The sequence below is a fragment of the Oryzias melastigma genome, linkage group LG3 (assembly GCF_002922805.2).
Source record: "Oryzias melastigma strain HK-1 linkage group LG3, ASM292280v2, whole genome shotgun sequence".
NCBI classification, from domain to species: domain Eukaryota; kingdom Metazoa; phylum Chordata; class Actinopteri; order Beloniformes; family Adrianichthyidae; genus Oryzias; species Oryzias melastigma.
In genome coordinates this window covers 29,400,677-29,422,740 of record NC_050514.1, presented here as the reverse complement: position 1 = coordinate 29,422,740, position 22,064 = coordinate 29,400,677, and the positions used below count along the sequence as shown (strand labels likewise).

Sequence of the window (22,064 nt, the reverse complement as noted above, 5' to 3'; positions counted from 1 at the left end):
CAACAAGCATCTGTGTTGATTTAGTCACACTTTTGGAAGGGGGAGCTGACAGGAATGGCAGCAATGTCACAGGTTTATTGCTTACATCATGCTCCGCGTGTCAACGAGGACAGGCTGTACCTGTGTAACTGAATGGCTACATTTGATTGCATGTGAAGGGTGTAGACACACCTTGCCTCAGGTGGTCCACGGACAAGTCTCTCTGAATCCACTTCATCCGACCCTGACACATCACTGTCTCAGCATCCGCAGGTCAGTCATCGGATTTTCATTGTAAGAAATTGACATAAAAATATGCACTATAATCCCTTCATGTAGAAGGAAGTATACATACTGTACGCATAAAAGCTTTTAGTTTCATTTCCAGTGTGACGAGTAACCTTCGACAAAATGCATTTATTCCAGAAACATTTGACTTTTTAAGGTAACAAAGTGGTGTAGTGCATTATTATTGGATGTTCTGTGATATTTTACTACATGTTCAGGGATGAAAAGTGAGTAATGCCATAAAAATGTATTCAAATCTCATGGCCAGCCATGAAATGTCTTTTTACATGAGCTAAATTTCCATTCAAGCTTCACAGGATTTAATTTCTGCTTTGTTTTTCATGATTGCATTTCTTGTTTTGCTTTTCCGCGGAGCAAAAATCCATTTTGTCCTTTTGCTGAGTCTTTTTAACCACCAACGTTGCATTTTGCTGTTTCAGGGTTTTATCCAGACTGATCATTCGAAACTGCTAAAGGAAACATAAAGTTTCAACAAGTGAACAATCCCATCAAGGATTGCAAAGCTTATCTCTTCCATCATTTTTTCTCTCATTGCTTTGCCCCGCCTTTGTAATTCCTGGCCAATGATTGAAGAGATCTTTAGTCACATGGTTTTGTTAACGAATGTCCGGTTGACGGCAGTCTGAATACAGAACAAATGGAAAGTTCAGGACTCAATCTGGACCAACTAACTTTACTTTTCTAGTCTGAATACACATAGTCTATCTGATCTAACTTAGATTTTTTATTTCATATTTATATATTAAGATGAAATAAAAAAGATAACTTTTTTTTTGTTTGTTTTTCTCCCTTAACCAAAGTCAATAAACCTCAGGGTTGGTCCTAAAATTGTGATTTTACTGTTTAAGAACAAAAAAAAAAACATGAAAAGTGTTAAAATAAGGGATTACTAATGAAAAACAAGACATCTGTAATACATTACAGTTTGGAAGTAACTTACAGAACAATATTCAATATTCTAAAAAAAATGCATTTAAAAAATTGAACTAAAGTGTCAACAAATACAAACGGCATCCCTTGCTCGTCAACGCTGAGCTCAGTCAATTAGGCTGTCAAACTTTAGTTTAAATAAAAATCCAAATATGATATGCTCATTGAATAAACAATGACAAAAATATTAAATTGTTCAGTTTTATCTGCTGGCAAAGGTTGACGTGTTCTGTCAAATTAAAAAAAGTGTTACCATCCTGAAGTGGAATCAACTAAAATGAATTGAGGGTGAGATTGGCGGTGTGGGGCAACCCCGTCCCCTTTCCCTTCCCCGTCGCAGAGAGCTCGGAGCAGGAAGCTTGTGTCCAGTGGATTTTCTGTCACAAATTAGCTCTTTTAAACCACAAATTTTTGTCAGCTACTATATCACAACAGTTTGAATAAAAAAAATACTCAGAAATCCAGTTTTTGAGTTTAATTAACTAAATATATGCTCTCCATCATCACAAAATTGTCATGAGAGTATATTAAAATACCAACAAAAACTTTCATTTGAGTAGGTCTTTCAAATCTTAGCCTGTCATATTCAGATGTTTTCTGAGAACCACTAGTTTATCACAGTTCTAGACAAACCCTTTTCTCTTGAACTACATATGTCCCATTTGAACTATAGCATATGGCTTTTTGCTTGATTAGCCCAAAGAAATCTGATACCTTAATTTAAAAGTTTGGAGGTCATGTGAAGGTCATTTAATGGGTGCCACCCAAAGCACTTAACCTAACAGTTATATCACTTTTTTATGATACGACTGGAAATGGTCAAATGCTTGAGTCCCTAAATGGACATCAAACTTTCATCTATCCTGGTACATCTCCGTTATTCACCGTTTTGTTCTGTAATGTAAACTTAAGTTGTCTTTATATTATACTTCCTCACATTAGTTTGACCCAGATAACTTGGAATCTGCACAGATCAATATCAAAGGTCAACTGCAAACATTTTTAGGAATCTGAGCAATCCTCCTTGACACTCAAGAAAGGAGTATTCAATTACAAGTTCAAGGCACTTCATTTTCAAGACCCCAGAGGCTGTGTCCATCTTTCTTTTATACAGTTAGCGCTTTTAGACTTGATTTTCTGCTGTACCCATTTATCCCTCGTGTGAACCAGGCTGAGTTGTACAGCATTTATTTCAGCTGTGAGAGCTGCTGGAGGATTTCTGAGAAAAGCTGACAGCGAGTTTAAGCCACAATTATGACTCTGAATCAGTTTCAACACAAATCCAAAGTCAAGGTCAGCATGTATGAAAAGACACTTTCAATTACGTTTTCATATTTCAGGATATAAGAACTCTCATTCAGTTTGACTGCTGCACCTTTTTCTATACAACGACAAAACCTGGACTCACATTTTTTATGACCATGTTCTGACTTTGATTTGCAGATTACTGTGACTTTCTGCGAACCGTTGTACAATTCTGAGCTAAAAATTGATATGAACCAACATTTGCATGCAGCTTTGTAGATTTGTCTCAATAGTAAAAGTGAGACACTTGTGAGAATTTAGTGACCTAACTGATAGTTGGTGATGAGACGAGAACAGGAACATTCTAGAACAGGGGTGTCTAAAATCAGTCCTCGAGGGCCGACTCCAGCTGGTTTTCCAGAAACTCTGCCTTATCTGCTGTTGATTACCTGGATCAGGTGTGTTTGGCCAACAAGAAGCTTCAATGGCAAACATGTAGGACGCCGGCCCTCAAGGACTGACTTTGAACTCCCCTGTTCTAGATCCATAGATTTTCTACAGATTTCTGCTGATTACATGGACTGAGTACAGGTTGACTGTCTGGAGCCGTGCTGAGAAGCCTTTCAATGGGATTGTACAGTTTAGCCAATAAAGCTTCGTTTCCACTGAGCGGTCCTGTCCGGTAGTGTATGCTAAGGAGTGGTACGCTACGGTCCAGTTCATTCTGATGAATGTTTCCACTCATTTAAGCCTCACTTCCACTGAGCAGCTTGTTTTCACGGCGCATCCGGGGTTCAGACTACTAGCGTGTCATTGTGTCATTGTAGTGCGACGACCAGAAGAACAACAACGGAGGTCATCCAGCAGCTCGTCTTTTTCCTGCTTTATTTCTGATACGTAGTGTATAACAGAAATCTAATGTTGTTTAAAAGAAGATGGCGGGTGGGATTGATCCAGCAAAAACCCAAATGCTTAGAAGCGTTCGCCTAAATGAACGCTATATTGCCGCTTTCTAATGTCGTCATCACTTTCTGCCAATCAACGGGTGGCTACAGAACCTTTCTGTTCCACTTTTGGACCTACAACAGATGGAGGCCCCAAGAGCTACGGTTCAGTAGTGTTTAATGGTTCCATTTTACAATGGAATCACTCAAAATACTGGACTTAAATGAGGCTTAAAAGAACCCCTGGCTACTTTAGCCAAGACTCTGAGGAGGGTTAACGCCACCTTTACGCAGTACAAATATAAATGTGGTTCCAAGCCGTGATGTTTAGTGTTAAATAGTGCGATTTTGTTTAATTAAATGTGTTTCCACCAACGTCGTCAAGAACAAGTGGTGAAGGACCCAATATCCAGAAGACCAGACTTGGTGACAAAAACTAAAACAAACAAAAAAAAATTGGGAACAACATAAGCAGATGACCAGACAGTGACCAGTTGAAAATAAAAACTGAATGTGGATCGCTAACAGAAATGAAAGCAACTGTGGATGATTTACATGAACCTGGAGTGACTGACATGGAACAAGAACCTACAAGAACCAAGAAAATACAAATGACAACCAAATCCAACAGCACAATCCTCACAACTGCCTCTATTGTCTAAAAAGTACTTGATTTTTTTTTATTTCATTCTTTAAATTTGACCCTTGAGTACCGTATTTTCCGGACTATAAGTCGCGGTTTTTTTCATAGATTGAATGTCCCTGCGACTTATACTCCAGTGCGACTTATATACGAATTTTTAATGAGATGAGATATGGACCGTAAGTCTAGAGTGCCCTCTTATGGTGATCTATGCAATTACTTTATTTACTTTAGTTATTCAGACGTGACACAGAGGACGAAGAATTTAAGGGATTTAGTGATATGGAGTGAGATTGCGTGCAATTAATTACAGTGAAGATACAAAGTTGATGAGTTCTTGAGGCTATAGTTAAATAAAACTGTTATGTTATATAAATGCTACACCTTTTCGTTTTTTTCATGATGCTAATATGTGTATATGTGTTGACACATATTCAGGCTGTTTTCTATTCACTTATGAATGTTATAACTTACCTTCCAGGATGATGTAATATCGTTTTTTTCAACCAGTTTGTAAAATAAATTACTTGAAAAAAATGCGACTTATACTCCAGTGCGACTTATGTATGGTTTTTTCTTCTTCATTATGCATTTTTTGGCCCCTGCGACTTATACTCCGGTGCGACTTATAGTCCGAAAAATACGGTAAATACTTTTGGTGAAGTGACAGTGAGTCACTAAGAAAAGAGAGATTATGCTCCAAGCTGTATCTGTATATACACTTTTTTTTTAGATCAAAGGAAAAAAATGTGTATTCATTTCTTGGAAGCTAAAACTCTTGGCCATCCATTAACAAACTGTGCTGTACATTTAGTCTATAGGGAAAACACAGCATCCTGCACAAGTTCAAAGCAGTTTTTGGAGCGTTTCTAACCAACATCTCTACCATCTGTGCCTACTTGACAAGAATTTTTCCTATTTACTTCTGACGTTGTTTATTATTTAATACCAACTGTATTATCTTTTGGATAGAAATATGGAGTCAAAAATAACATCTGAAATAACATTGAAACGAAATAAAAAAAAATGTACAAAAACTTAAGAAATGGTAAAACTGTTTTCCCTCTTTTTAATATCATGGTTATCCTAAAAGATAACTGCAATATATCTAAAAGTGTGACACAGAATCGAGTCAAATTTACAAAGATTCAGCTGAAGAATCATTTCATTGTACAGTGGCTTCACCTGTGGTAACAGAAGGAAAAGAAAACTTATTACCTGCATGCTGTGTGCATTTTTCTTGCAAAGCATTATTGACTCCCTGCTGACAAATATATATGGGTAATATACTGCAAGACCCAGCAGTGGAAGGATGAGTCTGATGCTTAAAATGCATGTTTTAGCTGACAGATGAGATGTGTTAGAACACCAGGTTATCAACAGCATGAGTGCATTCGCATATATGTCAAGTGTCTTTCATAAAACAAGCCAAAATCCCCCCATAAACCGGGGAGCAGTAAAGCCGGGCGAGCGCTGGATGGAGCCTTGACACATCAGCAAATCAGCCGAACGAGCCTCAAGTGCACACATGCAGCTACCAAAAACAAATAAATAAATAAAGGGGCTTTTATTGAAAGCCCAGAAAGGCTCGGTGATCAACCTCCAACAACCAAAAGAGCCACGGTGATTTAGTGCAGCGAAAATCCATTATGGCTCCATCCAGAGGTAATGACTTTTTCAAGCCTTCCAGCTGATTCTCCAGAACAAGAGTGGGAGGAGAAAACACACACAGTGAACAAATCAGGCTTTTGTACCGAACAGTATGGGGTCCTAAAGAGTCCACGCAGACCTCACCTCCTTTCCAGATCTTTTATCTCCTCAATCACACAGCAGTGGAGCAGACAGATGCTGCTCAGACTCAACTAAACAAATCAGCAACAATCAAAGCAAGGATTTTGATTTGCTGCATGTTTATCATTACCGAGGGCTTTAAAGCGGGCTAAAACTGGCCTCAGTGAGGAGTGTCTCACTTTAATGCCATAGATTTACAAACCGAAAGGAACACTTGAGTAAAAACTGCTGTGGCTGAAACGTTAAAGTATGGAGAAAACTTCCTAAAACTTTATGGTACCTTTTTTTAGTGTGAAGCCCATTATGGCAACACATGCCTCCATTCTGAATAAACCAACTACAAATATACAAAGTCACTGCATCCTGAAGTGTGAACACTGGAGACAATTTGTGACAATTTCTGTTTTTTATTTTATTATTAGGGGCTTCATGTTATCTGTCTTAATCTAATTCTCGTTGCCTCCCTATGACTCCAATCCCTCAAAATTAACTTAAATTAAAACACTCCTTCAAAATAAAATGTGGTTTTTGCCACATTTCTCATCTGTTTTTGGGTCCAAAAAAACCCTAAATATAATTTAAAAAACCAAAATCTAGATGCCAGAAAGTTTTTTTTTTTTTTTTGGAACAGAGCTTAACTTCAACAAGTTAACACGACAAACCTGAATCAGTAACACAAAAGATATAAAGATGCCAAACAACCAAAGATTCATTCTTTGGGGTTCAACGGAGATTATCTGAAAAAGCCTGAAACTAAACCTTTACTGAGCATCAATACTAAAACAGCTGTAGTAATTATGAACAGAAACCAGCTGTGAAGACTGAACATATGTAAATTTAACAGAAAGCATCAAAGGCAGAACTCAGAAACCAAATCATCTAATCCAAGGAAAACAGAAAACAGAAACTTATGCCGTATTTCGCCTCGATACATTTAGTTTTCTTAAAGTTCATTCAGTCTGAATACACCCGAGCGGACCCTGGTCCGGGACCAGGAACGCTCTCTGACCCATCTATGGAGGTGGATTCCTAGATTTCCTATTGGACTGAGCTCCGGTTCACTATGAGTTTCTTCAGTCTGAAAAGACTCTTTGCTTGGAGCAGAACAATTGGACCATAACGGCCAACGTAAACAGAGCTGCAGACAAACGTGGAGCATTGATGCAACAGCAACTCATGAAATGTGTCAGATGAACGCAAGCTCATAAAAACAATTTGCTTTTCCTACAATCTATAAGTCATAAACATTCATCAGTGTACCTTCTTAGCCTATGTCTCCTTGGCAACCGCCTTGCAGCAGGACTCCTAACCTGACTCCTGTTCCACCTGACATTGATCCAGACGTTAAAAATTGGTTGGTGAAATATAAAGTTTGAGGAAGTGAATTATTCAGACAAGGTCTGTGAGACGCAGGACTTCCATTTTTCTTTTTCTCGTTGCTTTGCCCCGCCCTCGTAATTCCTGGCCAATAAGTGAAGAGATCTTTAGTCAAATGTTTTGGGTTTTTTTTTTCAATGTTTGTGGACCAAATTAAGCGGACTTGGTCTGGACCAATAGACTAAATGCACCCTTAAACTCAAACCCCGTGAAATAATATACCCCGACCAGGTTTATGAGTTTTTAAACTTAACATCAAGCTGAAGAAGTTCTTCAGCGTGGAGTACTGACTGCTGCACTTGAAGCCCCTTTTTTGCTCAGAGTTCTCCTCACAAGCACATCTCATGCTCTGAGCAGTAGAACACGCTCGGCTCTCAGTGCCGCTGTGATGTCAGACAGCGCCTCTCCTTTGACTTTGATGGCAAAGTGTAAAAATACGGCAGAGCTGTAAAACAGATTCCTCGCAGATGGATTTGTAAAGCGAGATTTATATTGATTCAGCGATGCTGGATATACTGCATTGTGAATTAAATAAAACGTGCTAGAGCAACTGTGGGTGGATGTAAATATAAAACTTGTCTGCTGCGCTAAACTCCATCTGCAGCGGCTGGATGAAAGCGTTCGTGTGCAGCAGGAGCATCATTAGGGAGCAGATCTCCTTTATGGAAACACTGAGTCCCGCTGCTTTAAATCAGATGCATAAAAATGCATGTGATCTTTTATTTGTAACCAAAAAGTTGTGACTGATGTGAGACTTTTCGGTACAAAATCAGCTTCTTAGCGCAACTTCAAATGATTGTGACACAACACACGGGTCTGTAAAAGCTCATTAGAACTTATCCTTGATTAGAACCAGCTTCAGGCCAATGCAGTAATTGCCACCACCTAAATTATTACAGCAGAGTTCTTCACTGAGGTAAATAACAAACTCTAATCCTGTAAAGTGGCTAATTAAAAGGTGTCAGGGTTCACGGTACTTTACATCATACTTGCAGAGTATAATAAAGGACCTGCATTATTAAAGGGTCAGGGTGGCACATTTTTAGAAAACGTTTGCACCACAAACATAACAGAAGCTGCACAGGTGTGGAGGAAACTCAAAAGGTTAACTTGAAAATTCTCTGAATTCACACAGATCAAACGGCGCACTCGTCCAGCAAAAGAGTCTCCGACTGCGCTTGGAGTCAGAGAGCACGGATACTTGAACCAGGTCCTGAGCTGCTCGCGTCGGCTCCCTCTGGCCCTGATCTGTTCCCACATCATCACTACAGAGGCTTCCCTCTCAGCTGCAATGGCAGAAAGATAACCTGGATCTAACCCAAAATGAAAGCTCAGCATGTACAAAAGCCGCTTTAATCCTCTTCAGTGCCTCAACAGGCCCCAGTCCACTAATTAATTTAAGATCCATTCAGCAATGCCTAAAAAGGTATGCAATCGATAAATAAAATGTGTGCACTGTGCAGCTTGATTACATGACCGGAATCGATCGCTTCCTCAGAACGCGTTTTACGGAGGACTCCATTTAGCATCTATCATACCAGAAACACTGCTGTGAAGACCATCCCCACCAAAGGGGAAAAAGACGGTCCCCAAACAACAAATGTTCGGGAGCATTGATTTTTCTGCAACAATGCATCCTGCAGCGAGGTGAAAACACACCTAATAGACTGCCTGCCTGCTTTTTGTCTAACTGTTCTAATAAACTTACCTTTCATACCGAATTTGGAGCGCCGGCCGTATTTGTTGATGAGAACAAAAAGGACGAGGAGAAGGATGCAGGCGAAGCCGGCCAAGCCCACAGCAATGGTGACCTGGAAGACAGGAAATGAGCCCAGAAAGGTTAAATATGAGAGGACAAAAAAGTTCTTCACAATCACCTTCCACGTCTTTTATCAGTCTGAGCATTCATTATTAGAGTTCAAAACCCTGAACGTTCAAGACTCAGCTTCATGACTGGCTTGTTGTCTATAGCTGTGTTTCTGTTACACATATGTGCAAAACTTCTAGAAATTCTAGAAATGTCCCCAAAACTCAATTTTGCAATTACACTATTAAAAAATAAAAATGTAAATAGCATTTTTTTTTTTTTAATTATTGACGGTGAGCAATATTGGAGCTATCCAGCCACAAAGACTTAAACCAGACTCCAGCTCAGATGAGAAAAACAAAGACGTACATGATGTAGTCGTCTGCATATGGATGCATCAGAATGAACCGGAGCAGGAAGCTTGTAGTCTGCCCAATGTATTTTCTATGTAACAACTGCAAATTTTTTTTCAAACAGCTTTATTTTGCCTGCTCCTAATTTTATGATTTGAATAAAGAAATAGTCAGAAATTTCTTTTTGAGCCTAATGCTTATAAATTTTCTTCATCATCAGAAAAATCCAACAAGAACATGTTAAAAACCTTGGAGTGGGTCTATAAAAGTTCTCATTTAGCTGTGAGCGACTAGGCGTTCACATTTGCAAGAAAGTGTGGAAATGAGACACAGTTTTGACCAGGAATAAAATAACTGTTAATAGTCAGATTCTTGCTTTTTCCTTTACTCAGTTAAGTGTCTTTAACAGACGTCCAACCCACAGAATTTTCTCACTTTTTTTCCCGTCTCTTCACTTTTCTCACTGAATGATGAAGAGCTTGTGAGAAGTTGAAAGCGCTCATGAAGATTTCTTTTGTAAATTTTCTAATCATATTCCATTTTCAGGGGACATGGTGAGAGGGGTGGCACTGAATCTTTTCCATCAGGATTTTAAGGACCCCGAAAATGTTTGAAGAAGTTTAAGAGCCCCACCCCCCCACCAACGCCATTCTCGAATGACTGCGAGCTGTTGCAGCTCAGGGCGCTCACTTTCCCACAAGACGACGTGAAGTTACAGCGTGTCCATTTTCTACATCTCAAAGTAGATGAGAAAATAACAAGAAACCCCCACAGTCATCATTATTTTGGTTAAAATCCGAGAACCATGGATTTCTTTTTGACTAGTTAAAAGAAAATCTATGTGACTTGTTAGTGTCAGTGTGTTTCAGTACTTAAATAAATAAAAAAAAAAACATTTATTTTAAAATCTTAATGATTACATTAAAATTATTCAATTTCATGTTGAAATTTTGAACCCACTGTAGTGGTGAATAAAATGAGTCAAGGTCATAGGGGTGAGACTTTAAATATATATTGTCATAATAATTATCATAAATCATACAGATTTTCATGGGACTGTGGATACACATACATTATCTGTTGCTCAACTAGAAACATGTTCCAGCCTGAAAAATGTATTTTTACATTTAAAAATAACAAACAAGATGATATTTTCTATTTATAGAATACTTTGTTTATTCCAGTGGACAAAAATAAGAGTAAAAGCAGTTTTTTTCTAAAAATATTAGTATTTTCTGCTCACTCCATCCACACAGCGTCAGTTTCGTACCCGCAAACAAAAAGTCCTTCATGGACAGCGGATGGTAAATGGACTGTACTTGTATTGCACTTTTCTACTCCACTTGACCACTCAAAGAGCTTTCATACTACAAGCCATATTCAACCATTCACAAAGCACTTTCTTTTTTCCATGGTGTTTCTTTTTATAAAGTACTTTTCCTCCCTCACACCCCACTGAACACACATCTCCTGACGGTGTGGGGTTTGGTTTTTTGCCTCCAGACTGATGATACGGGTCGGGGTTCAAACCACCGGCTGTCTGATGGGCTGATCTACCTGAAAACAAATTCTATGCTGATTTTTTGAAAACAAAGAAGCTTGTTTGGAGTTGAGGAGGTCATACGTGATGGACTCGCTGTAACTGTTACTATATATTAATTGAGATATTATGGCAGTCTGTGTGATAGATAGTGCATAATGGTTTTCTTCATTACCCTCACTGCCCCGTTATGTGAATGGGTAACAGAAAAGTGCTGGTAAAGTAGGTGAGCTTGTGGGACGAGTAGAAGCCGATTCTGTTCGCCAGGAGGGTTTGAAGCCGAACATCTAAACAACATTAGCAACCTTTCTAGAAATCCTGTTAAATTACTTTCTCCTTAAATGAAATAAGAATGAGACTTCTCTGTAGATCATTAGGATGACTTATTATGTTGCGCTTTTGCCTTCCCACCACCAATAGCCATCAAGTTTGATAAAAATCTTGCAGCAGCAGGACTTCTGTCGAAATCTTCTTTCCTGAGCTGTCATCAAATTAGCAAATCAAAAACGAACTGGGTGTCTTTTTTCAGAACTTAAAAAAGAAAAATGCAGGGGCTGAAGAGATACATCTTTCTTAGTTAGCAAAAGCAGAGACGGTGACACATTACATCTAGGCAATTTAGATGTAAATAGTTTTTATTCCAATGGGTTGTTGCCATGGCATTTTTCAAAGCTGGCGAATGGTCATGGCAGAAAAAGTGCAATTAATAATCCTGTAAAAGGCAGCGCGATCCAAAAACTGAAGTGTGGCTCCAGAACGACAGCAGCCCCTTATGAATGTTATTAATCACACCTATGTGGTTCCTCTCATATGTCAAAATGTCTGACATTAATAAGTCTATTAACGGCCCATTAATGGTAGCTCTATCTATTTTAGTTCAGCAAGGCTAGTTGGGAAAGTCTGTGACATATGTGTAATAAAGAGGTCCATTTTTACCCAGATTTACTGAGAGCAGACGGTTTGTTGAGACTGAAAAACTTCCTGATTGGACATGTAGCGAAATGTTTATGGCTTCCCTTAAGTTCTCCTTGTCGTTCCTTTATTAGTTGAGATCCCTCGTATGTACACCTTTTCTTATTTTGAATTATGTGAATGATGCTTGATTTGCTTTTGGTTTATTCCCTTGAAGAGCACAATTTGTTTTAGAAATTATGTTTTATTTTCTTCTGTTTTTCTCCTTGTGAGTTTAATTAAAACCTGCTTTAAGGGCAGGAGGGTATATAAGGAATTTCAGTGATACCAAACTTTTCTTTGAAAACACTCTGGTTTAGTTTTCTTTCACCATTAGGGGTGATGTAAAAATCAAAAGAGAAAAATGCAAAGTATTTAGAGCTTAGTGTTGCCAATGAAAATGCAATGTAGAAATCATTTTAAAGACTCACTGATGAAAATGATGTTTTTGGTATTTTTTGACATGTTCCTGTGGTATTTTTCTGATGCTATAGGACATATATAAATAAAAAACAAGCCTAAAACTGCCTTTCTGAATATGGCTTTATTCAAATCAACTCTGCTGAAACCATGTCCTAGAAAACGGCACCAGTTTTGGATTTTGCCTAAAAATAGCGTAACCATTATTGAAAGACCACTGTAAATACTTCTGGGAAAATAGATACAAAATGATGGGAATGGGACTTAAAGAAGCCTTTAGGAGCTGCATCCCAGCTCTACAACCAGTTTGACCATCATGTTTAAAGGGGCAACATTTTTTAGACAAAAGGGGTCAAAGTTAACTATTGAGACTTGTTTTACAAATATACATCCAGTTTTTAATGCAAAAACATTTAATCAAGTTTTTTTGTTGTTGTTTTTTTAATGGTTTGTGCTGTATACCCAACTCTCTTTAATGTTACGTCATCAGAGATGTTCATCTGATGAGCTCCAGTGCTTAAATGAAGAGCAGTGTCGGAACATTTCAGCATTTACTGAAAACCAGCTCAATGGCCTTGTGGTGGAGTGTCCATCCTGAGACTGGAAGGTTGTGAGTTCAAATCCAGGCTGAGTCATACCAAAGACTAACAATAGCACCGAGTACCTCCCTACTTGACACTCAGCATTAAGGGGTTGGATTGGGGGGGCTAAACCAAATGGTTACTGAGCGGCTGTGTCTGCACCTCACCGCTCCCCCAGAAGTCCGAACTAATGGAACTTTAACGTTCAAATCAAGTTATTTTTTTGTTTCTAAAATGTGTTGTCTGTTTCTACACAATGCATTGCCTTTACTTCAGCTGCAGCATCAATTCCAAATTCTTTATAGCCTCAATTTAACCCCTATTTTTTCAGGGAACCAGTTTCAGTTCTAGTTTGGTTCTAGAGTATGGCTTAGCATCGGTTCTTTGGCTTTCCATTACTGGAGCACCGGCTTCTGGCTCTCATGGCTCCTGACAAGAATCAACTCTGCTGATTGAAATGAAAAATCATTTTGATGTCATTACTTGGGGACTAGCTTACAAAGGGCCTTGTAACAACAGCAGAAGTTGGTCCAAAAAGAAGAATTAGGGTTTTTGAGCATTGTTTTTTTTTTCCCTGAAAAAAACCTCAACAGAAAGCCTACTTTCTTTGGGGGAAAAAAAGACTTGGAGGCCCATAAATAGATGACTTTTCTAAATGTAGAAATGAGAGCATGATCGAAAGGACAAGAAAAGTAGTGTTAAGGACACCGTGAACTGCTTCAAATCTCTGCATGAGCGCTGCATTTCTCTTCCTCTCTAGCGTAGTAAGTTGTGAATATTTTCAGATGACAGAGAGACGTGGAAACAATTTGAGTGTAACTAAGTAGAACATTTAACTTATGCACTTTAAATTTGGCATTATCATTGTAAAATAACATGTTTTGCAGTTCTGAGGCCTTGTAATGTAGAAACAAAGTCTGCATTTCACATTTTTCTGAATGTTGTGGTTTTGCAGCATCAAGGCTTGAGCGACTTAAGTTGAAACACATTTTCCGGCCTCAGAAGAGTCCTCTTGCGAACAAAAGTGGTTTGGATTGTGGGGAATCCGTCTCTACTGGGACCAGGGTGCCCTCTTTAGCATCGGTTTCATCAACGTTATTAGGAAGGAAACTCACCCCAAATGTGTCTTCATCCTGTTGGCCCGAAACATCATCTGATGGCAGATCTGACACAAAGAAGCAGAGAAATGGACATCAGTGACTCAGTGAGAAACCGTGGTTTTCTTCCACTCCTTTCTGGTTAATGCAGATAATGGTTCCACCCCCTGATGCCCATTCTCAGGCAAATGACTTGGTAGTTACAAAGGAGAGCGGATACAACAGAATAAAAGCTTTTACAAATCAGCAGTGGTTCCTCTGCGTGAACGTGTTTGCACACCTATTATGACTTTAAATAAAAATAACATTCCCACAGGTACAACCTGACAGACTGAAGCTATTTCAAGTTGTAGTGCGAAGGATTTAAATGAATATATTATCGTTTAGCACGGTGGATCTTTGTGGTTTCTACTTGAGTCTGACATTTCTTTTTTCCATTCTTGCCTTTAAAAATATTAGAAAGTGTAGAACAATGCTTTAGTTCAAAAGCTTCAAATTCAACCTCAAATTGGACATTTTAACAATGCTCCAAGAACAGAAAACATGTTTTTGTCGAACTCGAGTCTTTCATCAATGCCAAAGAAACCACATTGTGTGCAAATACAAATAAAAACAGGCAAAAAGAACTTATACAGGCAGGAGAAGAGGTTCGAATGCAGGCTGATGGGCCAAATGTAACATTTGGTAAAATGGAACCGGCTGCCAGACTCAAAAACTGGACTAAACAAACTGACAGTACGGTTAGGCTTGGTTTACTGAGATCAGGTAAGTATGTTGCGTTCATGCAGTTTTGGCAATTACAAATAGTTTGACTTGTGTCTTGAGATAAATGAATGAAACAACATAAACTGAACAACTCTCTAGTCTGATGCTATGTCGACACATTCTCATCCCCAAGTTGTCACATATTGACATTTGGTTAAGGACCCCTCCAACAACCCTCAGGACGCGGTACCGGATGTGGTACTGGACCCGAATTGGGCCCGGGCACAAACCAGTACCAGGTTTGGGTTAGGGTCCAGTGTAGGTACCATATGTGCTCGGCCAGCTAGATCGGCTCGGGGGCTTGCAACTTGATGACGTGTAAGATTGTGACTGGTCCGGACCATTAGACCACCATCACGTGACATGGGAAATGACAAACATGAGCCATAACAATGCAGAGTCTTCTCGAGTAAAGAACCGAAGAAGTCCGAACAAGTACGCAAAGAATCACAAAAGGGGGCGCAATATTTGCAATCAACCGCAAAAACCTCAACAACAAAATAATCCGATCAAGGAGAATCATCACAGGATAGCGATCGTATTTTAATAGAGAGAAATCAGGCTGGGAAGCGTAAAGCTTGTGCTAAAGTGGGTGCTAGCGAGTAGCATGCTAGTTTGTTGATGGTCGCGCATTAAAAAACGTTCTGCTCAGTGACATAAACACTAAGGAGAGCAGCCATTAGGGAAGCAGCTGCAAAATAATAAATAATAGCCAGAGCAGATCTCACACTTTTTTCTTTCTTTCTTTCTTTAAATAAACTTTATTGTAAACATCAGCTTCAGTACAGGAAAACTGTGCAAAACAGCTGAGTCGTTTGTCTAAGTGGCGTTACCGTAGGGTGATGTCATCACTAGTCGCAAGCCCCCGAGCTGATCTTGCAGGCTGAGCACATGTGGTACCTACACCGGTACTGGGTTATTGTTAGCAATAGTTTCAGTATTTGTGTTATGGTTCAATGTTGTTCTCCTTTCTTTATTTGGTGTTTTTGCTTTGTGCTTATGTTTTTCTTCTGTGTTTGTGCTTCTACAGGGTAGCGTGGAACCAGAGGCGTGGCTGTTTCTCTACCTGGTGGCCTTCAACACCTGCTTCCCATCTTTAATTTCTGCTCCTTCAAAAGCCTCTCCCTTGCTCCTCCAACCTGCCAGGTTCTTCCCTGTCAACTCACCTACCAATTAGTGTGCTCCGCGTCCCGGTACTGGACCGGTTCCAGTTCGCGGCCTGAAGATTGAGGACCCAGCACATCCTCAATGGAACAGAAAGGACGTCAAAAAACAACAAGTTGGGGACACCCAAAATGTCAACTCTTGACACGATGGGTCTTTAGCCAAAAGTCAATATGTGACGAGTTGGGAGTGTGAATGTGTTGGCTATGTTCACCCGGGGCTCGGAAACGTACGTTCAAGCCGCCAGTTTCAACACACATTCAAAACTCTTATGTCATGCAGCTCAACACACATTTTTAAGACATTTTAGACAAGTTTTAACTAGTTGAACTTTGACCAATCAGGGACTTGGATTTGATAGCAATCTATCGGTAGTGTCTTTTTCAATTCATGAAAGTGCCAACTGTTTGAAAGTTGATCACGAAGTATAAAACAATAGTTAGAATTGGAGGTATATGACATATGTATATATGTCATATGTATATGTATATGTCTTTTATATATTAAAATAGTGCTGTGAATGAAAAAGCCTGGAGCAAAATTTGCACCAATCTTCTTCCAACTGTGAGTACATGCGCTCGTATCAGGTAGCGATAGACTTTTGTCAACACTGTTTGCTAAAAACGCATTTAGAAAGCATGTTTTTGCACCCATGCCCAATCTGTAGCTTAAGACCTCCAACGAGGACATCAGAGGCATTGTGGGTAAAGGAACAACCCCATCGTAAGCTGCCTGAATAAGGTACAGAGTTGCAAAATAACAACAAAAAAAGTACGAGTTTCAAACCATCCCCTCCCTTCCAGCCCTCATCCCTATCCTCCCACTGTCCTTCTCTCTGCTCAGCAGTGTCAGTATCAGCCAGGCTGTCAGTCGCCCCCCCAAGACTGAACTCACACAGTAGAAGCTGTGTCAGTGAGTGTATGCCAACATGGAGCAGCAGACTGCCTCATGCAGCTCCCCGCACACTCCATCCGTCTCCATCACTGCTGCCCGCAGCTTCGTAATCAATGGCTGATTAGAAAAAATGGGTTCATATGGAGATGGGAGGAGAGTCTGATGAAGGTCACAGATCGAAGCAGCCCACTTTGTTTTTAGCCGTCAATTCTGAAGCCCGAGCTCGCACAACAAACAGGAGAGTCACCGAGCAGAGACAGAGAGTCAAGCGCTGACACCGCCACGACCGCATTTGCAGTGTACCTCTTCCCAGTAGTCACACATCACCTGCTAGCAGGGTCAAGGAAAGTAAGACGGAGCCGACAGTATCAGTCACAACATCGGCTGCAGCTGACGCGTCCACAGATGCTCACACTTCAACAAATCCCACTATCACTCTCCACATCTATTACCCATCAGCCGGCTGAGATTTTGGCCCAAGTAAGATATAATGATCAAAAAGCTACAGTTTTAAGTGCTGCATGGCATTGCACGTGTCAGATTGGGTCATGCTTGTTCTTGGTTTGAGACGATGTAACTTTGGTTGACATGGTAACAAGGATAGCAAACAGGAATATATGTGCTAGTAAATGTGGGTTTGCTCAAAGATGACTGAGTCGCAAGAATACCGCAATACCATTTCAACACGATCATCAACCCGTGTTGCTTTAAAATAACAAGACAGGTCACATACTTGTTCCTCAATACAAAGGTGAATTGTGGTTGTTAGTCTCTTAATCCTTTAACACCTGAAATGTTCTTGGTTAACAGCTCACACTATTGTTGCACCATAACTCTGACCATTAACGCAATTGACATGAATCAGCTGATTTACGTTGATTGCGTAAGCACTTCACTGCTGAACGGTGTTGCTTTACTCTCCTTTGGAACCCACCAGAATTACATCAATTGCATCAACGATTGAAGAGTCACGGTAGTCGAAACAGAAGCTGGTATGTTTGACACCAGGGGTGTCAAACATACGGCCCATGGGCGGCATCCGCCCCGCCAGGTGATTTAATCTGGCCCAGTAATGAAGAGAAAAAATATGAGTGCTGAAAAAAAAAGCAATTTTCTGGTCCATTTCTGTGGTGAGTTATGGTTATTTAAAGAAATGGCCGTAATGCGCAATTCCACCACTGGGGGAAGCAAAGGAAAAGAAATACAGTCAGAACAAGAGATGAAGAAATAAACAGCATTTCCCTAAACCAAAATGTGTTTTTCACCACTGGTTTAAACTGTTGACCGAACAGCTTTTGTTCTTTGACACTTATAACTAAATAAATGTATGTAATTAAGGTTGCATCTTTCTGGCCTTCAGCTTATATGTTGTTGATGACATTTATGAAGCAGTTTTTATGTGTTCCAAAATTGAAAACAAATGTTCTCTTATCTCTCCTAAATCTGTTTTTTTTTTTTTTTTTTTTAACATTGTTTTAAGAAAACTAAAGAAGTCCTGCAGAAGTTTGGAATATTATTGTAAACTCGCATGAATGCTGCTCTTGAGAGAGCTGTCCGTCAGTGACTTAAAATGCTTTTTGGCATTTTAGACACTAAAATGTGAAGTTTGACTTGTAGAAATCAAGAGAAAAAATCTGACATTTCTGAGGTTAGTTTTCCCCGGGGGTTCCTGTTAACATTTGTGCCAATTCACAGTTATTTCAAAAGATTTTTCTTGCAATTTTGATTGCAAAAACTAATCGAGAGTCGTACCGCCCAGTGAGACACAAATTTTGTTAATTATCACTTGTACAAAAAAGAAGTATTCACTGACAACTACAACTAGTTTCTATTCCTACTTTTCAGTTTATGTAATAATCTTGGTCGTTGTAAAGATTTTCTTTCACCCTGTGACAAGAAGTAGAAAAACTAGACACCTTTACACAAAATACTGTGAATTCCACATTATTCCATTCAATGAACCGTCCTGAACTCTGTGAGATACGCATTTCAATGTCTTTATTTTCTCAGCACCACTATTGAAACAAACAAACAAAAAAAAGAAAATCATTAAGAAATTCACACATGAGAAGCAAAAGGCGGACCACCTTCTCATCAATTTTATGTATTTGTCCAAAGTAATTTTGGATTTTTGGTTGTGTGTGTCTGTTTATGCATTTTTTTTTCTGGGGAGTTGCATTAAAAAGGAAACACTCACCTGGTTTCTCTATGTCTGCAAAAGAAAAGACAGAGAAAGTCACTCTTTGTCATGAAGTGGCACAATGCTTTAACCCTGAAATCATGACTACGGGGGGAGAGGTCCCCGCCTTTGTGTGGCTTCCCACTCCCTGTGAACCCAGCTTGAACTCCAAAAGAACAATCTACCTGCCTCCTCCGTGGATGAGCCTTGGCAGCTATCCAGCTGGGAGGGATTAGCTGCATGCGCTGCGCCCTGACAGGGGACATTCTAATAAAAAGCAAAGGCACCCCGCTCTAAAGCTCTGAAGGCTGGAAGGTATGGCACAGGGCGTTAAGAAATAAAAGCCCCTGATCAGAATCCTGCCCCAATCATAAAGTCTTAAAAACGGAGTCATGCTTGCTAATGGAATGGTAAAAAGATCTTTAAAGACCCACTCTATAAAAAAATGTGTTTTTGGTGATTTTTCTGTGTTTTTCTGGGTTAAATACATTAAGAAAATTAAGCTAGAAATTGCTTTTCTGAGTATTTCTGCATTTAACTCGTTAAGAATCAGAAGAAGACCAAAAAAATGGTGTTTGAAAAAGATTGTTGTGTAGAAAATTCTCTAGGAAGGGAAAGGGGGCGGGATAACTCTGCGACAATGGTCCCACCCACAACAATCTTAACTAAAGGTTTATATAAGCCTTAAGTCCCACTCCAACTATATACATTTTCTATTGTAAAATTCTTCCTAGTGGTAATACCATGTGTTTCTTTTAGTCAAAAAGCTAATGCCGTTTTTTAGAAATATTTTCTGAGAGCTGCAGGAGCTTATAAGAAATTAGGTTTTGGGTTGTGGACGGGACTGTTGGCGCATAAGTTAACCAAGCTTATTTCCCAACATGTCTTTGTTTACACTCCCCCCCCCCCACTAGTGTCAAGCACCTCACAACCCCAAGCTAACATTAGCGTAGCATAAAGAATGGCGAGAAATATCTGAATTATCCAGCCGCACAGCTCAGACGAGAAAAATAAAGACATTAATGGAGTTATGTGTCTTTAAGTAAAGGATTTAGAACTGAAATGGAGAAGACTTTGGCCTGCCCATAAACCAGAGCTATTTCAAACATCCGCTTTTCATCTGTATCAGAATTTGAATGAAGAAATTCTCGGAAATCCAGTTTTAAATTTATATTCTTTTATGCATGTCCTCCATTATGATACAATGCAACTAGAACGTGTTTAAAACACCAGAAACATGATTTTTAATGGAGTGGATCTTTAAAAGTTCATCGCAGTAGATCTTCATATAATCGTTTCCTCACCGGTTTCCGTCAAAATCAACAAGTAAATACACATTTGAAACCATTTGAAAGAAGGAATAGATGTTCTACTCACCGCTGTCCTCAGGTGCGACCAGGAAGTGACCATAAACCGTCTTCGTGGCCCTCCCCAGAGGGTTAGTGGCCTCCAGGGTGTAGTTGCCGTTGTTGAGGTGAGTCGGGTTCCGGAAAATCAAACAGCCCTCGAGGGTGTCCTGGTAAAAGTCCATGTCTGTTCGGATGTACTTGTTCTGTTGGATCTCCTCTTGCTTGTGGAACCAGCGCAGTTTGGGGTGGGGGTTCCCGCGGACCGTGAATTCGATGCAGGTGTCCAGCCGCTGCTGAGGCTCAGCCAGCATTAAGATGACTGGAGGGACTGAGGAGAAGGAGAGATTAATGAGACTTTATTCATATTGACATGAAATCCAGAATGAGGTGGTAGAAATACGCTCAGTTCACTCCTCTAAAGCCTAATCTGTTTTATGCTATAACAAAGTCATGTAAGGAGTGCAAAGACCTTTATGCTCAGAGAAGGAGTCACAACCCCTGGGCTGTTGAAAACCTTTTCTAAAAACCAAAGAAAAGCCTTCAGCAGACTAGACAGTCGAGTTCTGGAAAGGGTGAAATTTTGAAGGTTTCTTGATGGTTATGAATTTTTGACCATGTGTACCATTTGACTTTACACTAGTTTATGGAACAACATAGAGGGTAAACTGTAACTTGAATTTCCTGTCATTTCCTGACCACACACCACAGAGAAAACAACCAGCTGAAAGGGAATTTATCACTTTAATACCATCAGATAATCTTTATAACCAATTCATGCACAAATTTGTCTTTTCCGTGAGTCACAGTCGCTGTTTGATCATCAAAAGAGAAATTTTGGCAGTTCCCATTATCTGGCATTCCCTCTGCGCGTCGATTTTATAGTCAAGCTGATGGATTTCATGGCATTTCAGTGCATAATGAAAGAAAACATAAAAACGGTACATTGTGGGTCCAATGTGGGACATGCTGCACATTTTGGAAATACTCTGATTTTTTTCCTGATGGAGGAAAATTGCTTGCAGATCATCCGTTTTATATTAGTTTGCTCTTTTCAAAGTGAAGAAAAGCAAGAACAGTCTCAATTTAAAGCTGTTAGGACTAAAAATCCTCTCCAGTCATCTATTAAAATACTCAAATTCTTTTTTATTATTATTTTTCAACTCTCGTTGGTGATGGTCAGAGTCAAAAGGCAAATCCCAAACACATACAGGAAAAGTCCTGAGTGATGACTTGTCTCCTCTACAATGAAAATATCCAGTTGAGGTGCTTTGGACACCTAAAAAATCGAAGTAAGACATTTCTGGTTGCAGAGTTATGGGCATCTCCAACCAAATGAAGACTTCATGTTCTATTGAACACTATGAAGACCTAAAAGAAGGTGAAGGTGTCCATGAAGTAATACTGGCCTAGATTAGAAACCTCATTTAAATAAAAATTGGCATTGAGAGATGAAGTAAATGAGCCAAAAAACCACAGGAACTCCACCTTCACCCTTCCATGCAAAGATTTCCCAAGTTTCTTTACATATTTGGTTATTATTATGGACTGTAGAGGATGAAATTTTCAAACTCGTCTTCTTTTTAAGTATCTCATTCCAATTATAAAAAATCATCTTTTAGATATTTTTAACGTATTTTTGCAACGTTTTTCTGATTATGGGGAACATATATATAAGACATTTAAGCATAAAGTTGCAGTTTTTGGTATTTTTCTATTCAAATTGTTGTGAATCAGGAACAAGTGGAA

The 22,064-nt window shown here is 39.4% G+C and overlaps 1 protein-coding gene across 6 annotated transcripts in view; it reads right to left on the bottom strand.

The window, feature by feature from the left end:
- The window catches only part of ntrk3b (neurotrophic tyrosine kinase, receptor, type 3b), a 280,707-nt gene that overhangs the window by 101,918 nt on the left and 156,725 nt on the right, over positions 1–22,064 (bottom strand). For 3 of the 6 annotated variants that reach the window (XM_024295435.2, XM_024295437.2, XM_024295440.2), the window contains exons 8-11: positions 20,347–20,646; positions 18,988–19,002; positions 13,986–14,035; positions 8,927–9,029 (exon numbers count right to left, since the gene is read on the bottom strand). In XM_024295435.2, the coding sequence (XP_024151203.1) occupies positions 8,927–9,029; positions 13,986–14,035; positions 18,988–19,002; positions 20,347–20,646 (468 nt within the window). The remainder of the gene's footprint in view (positions 1–8,926; positions 9,030–13,985; positions 14,036–18,987; positions 19,003–20,346; positions 20,647–22,064) is intronic. The other 3 variants (XM_024295436.2, XM_024295439.2, XM_024295438.2) reach the window with 2 other exon arrangements.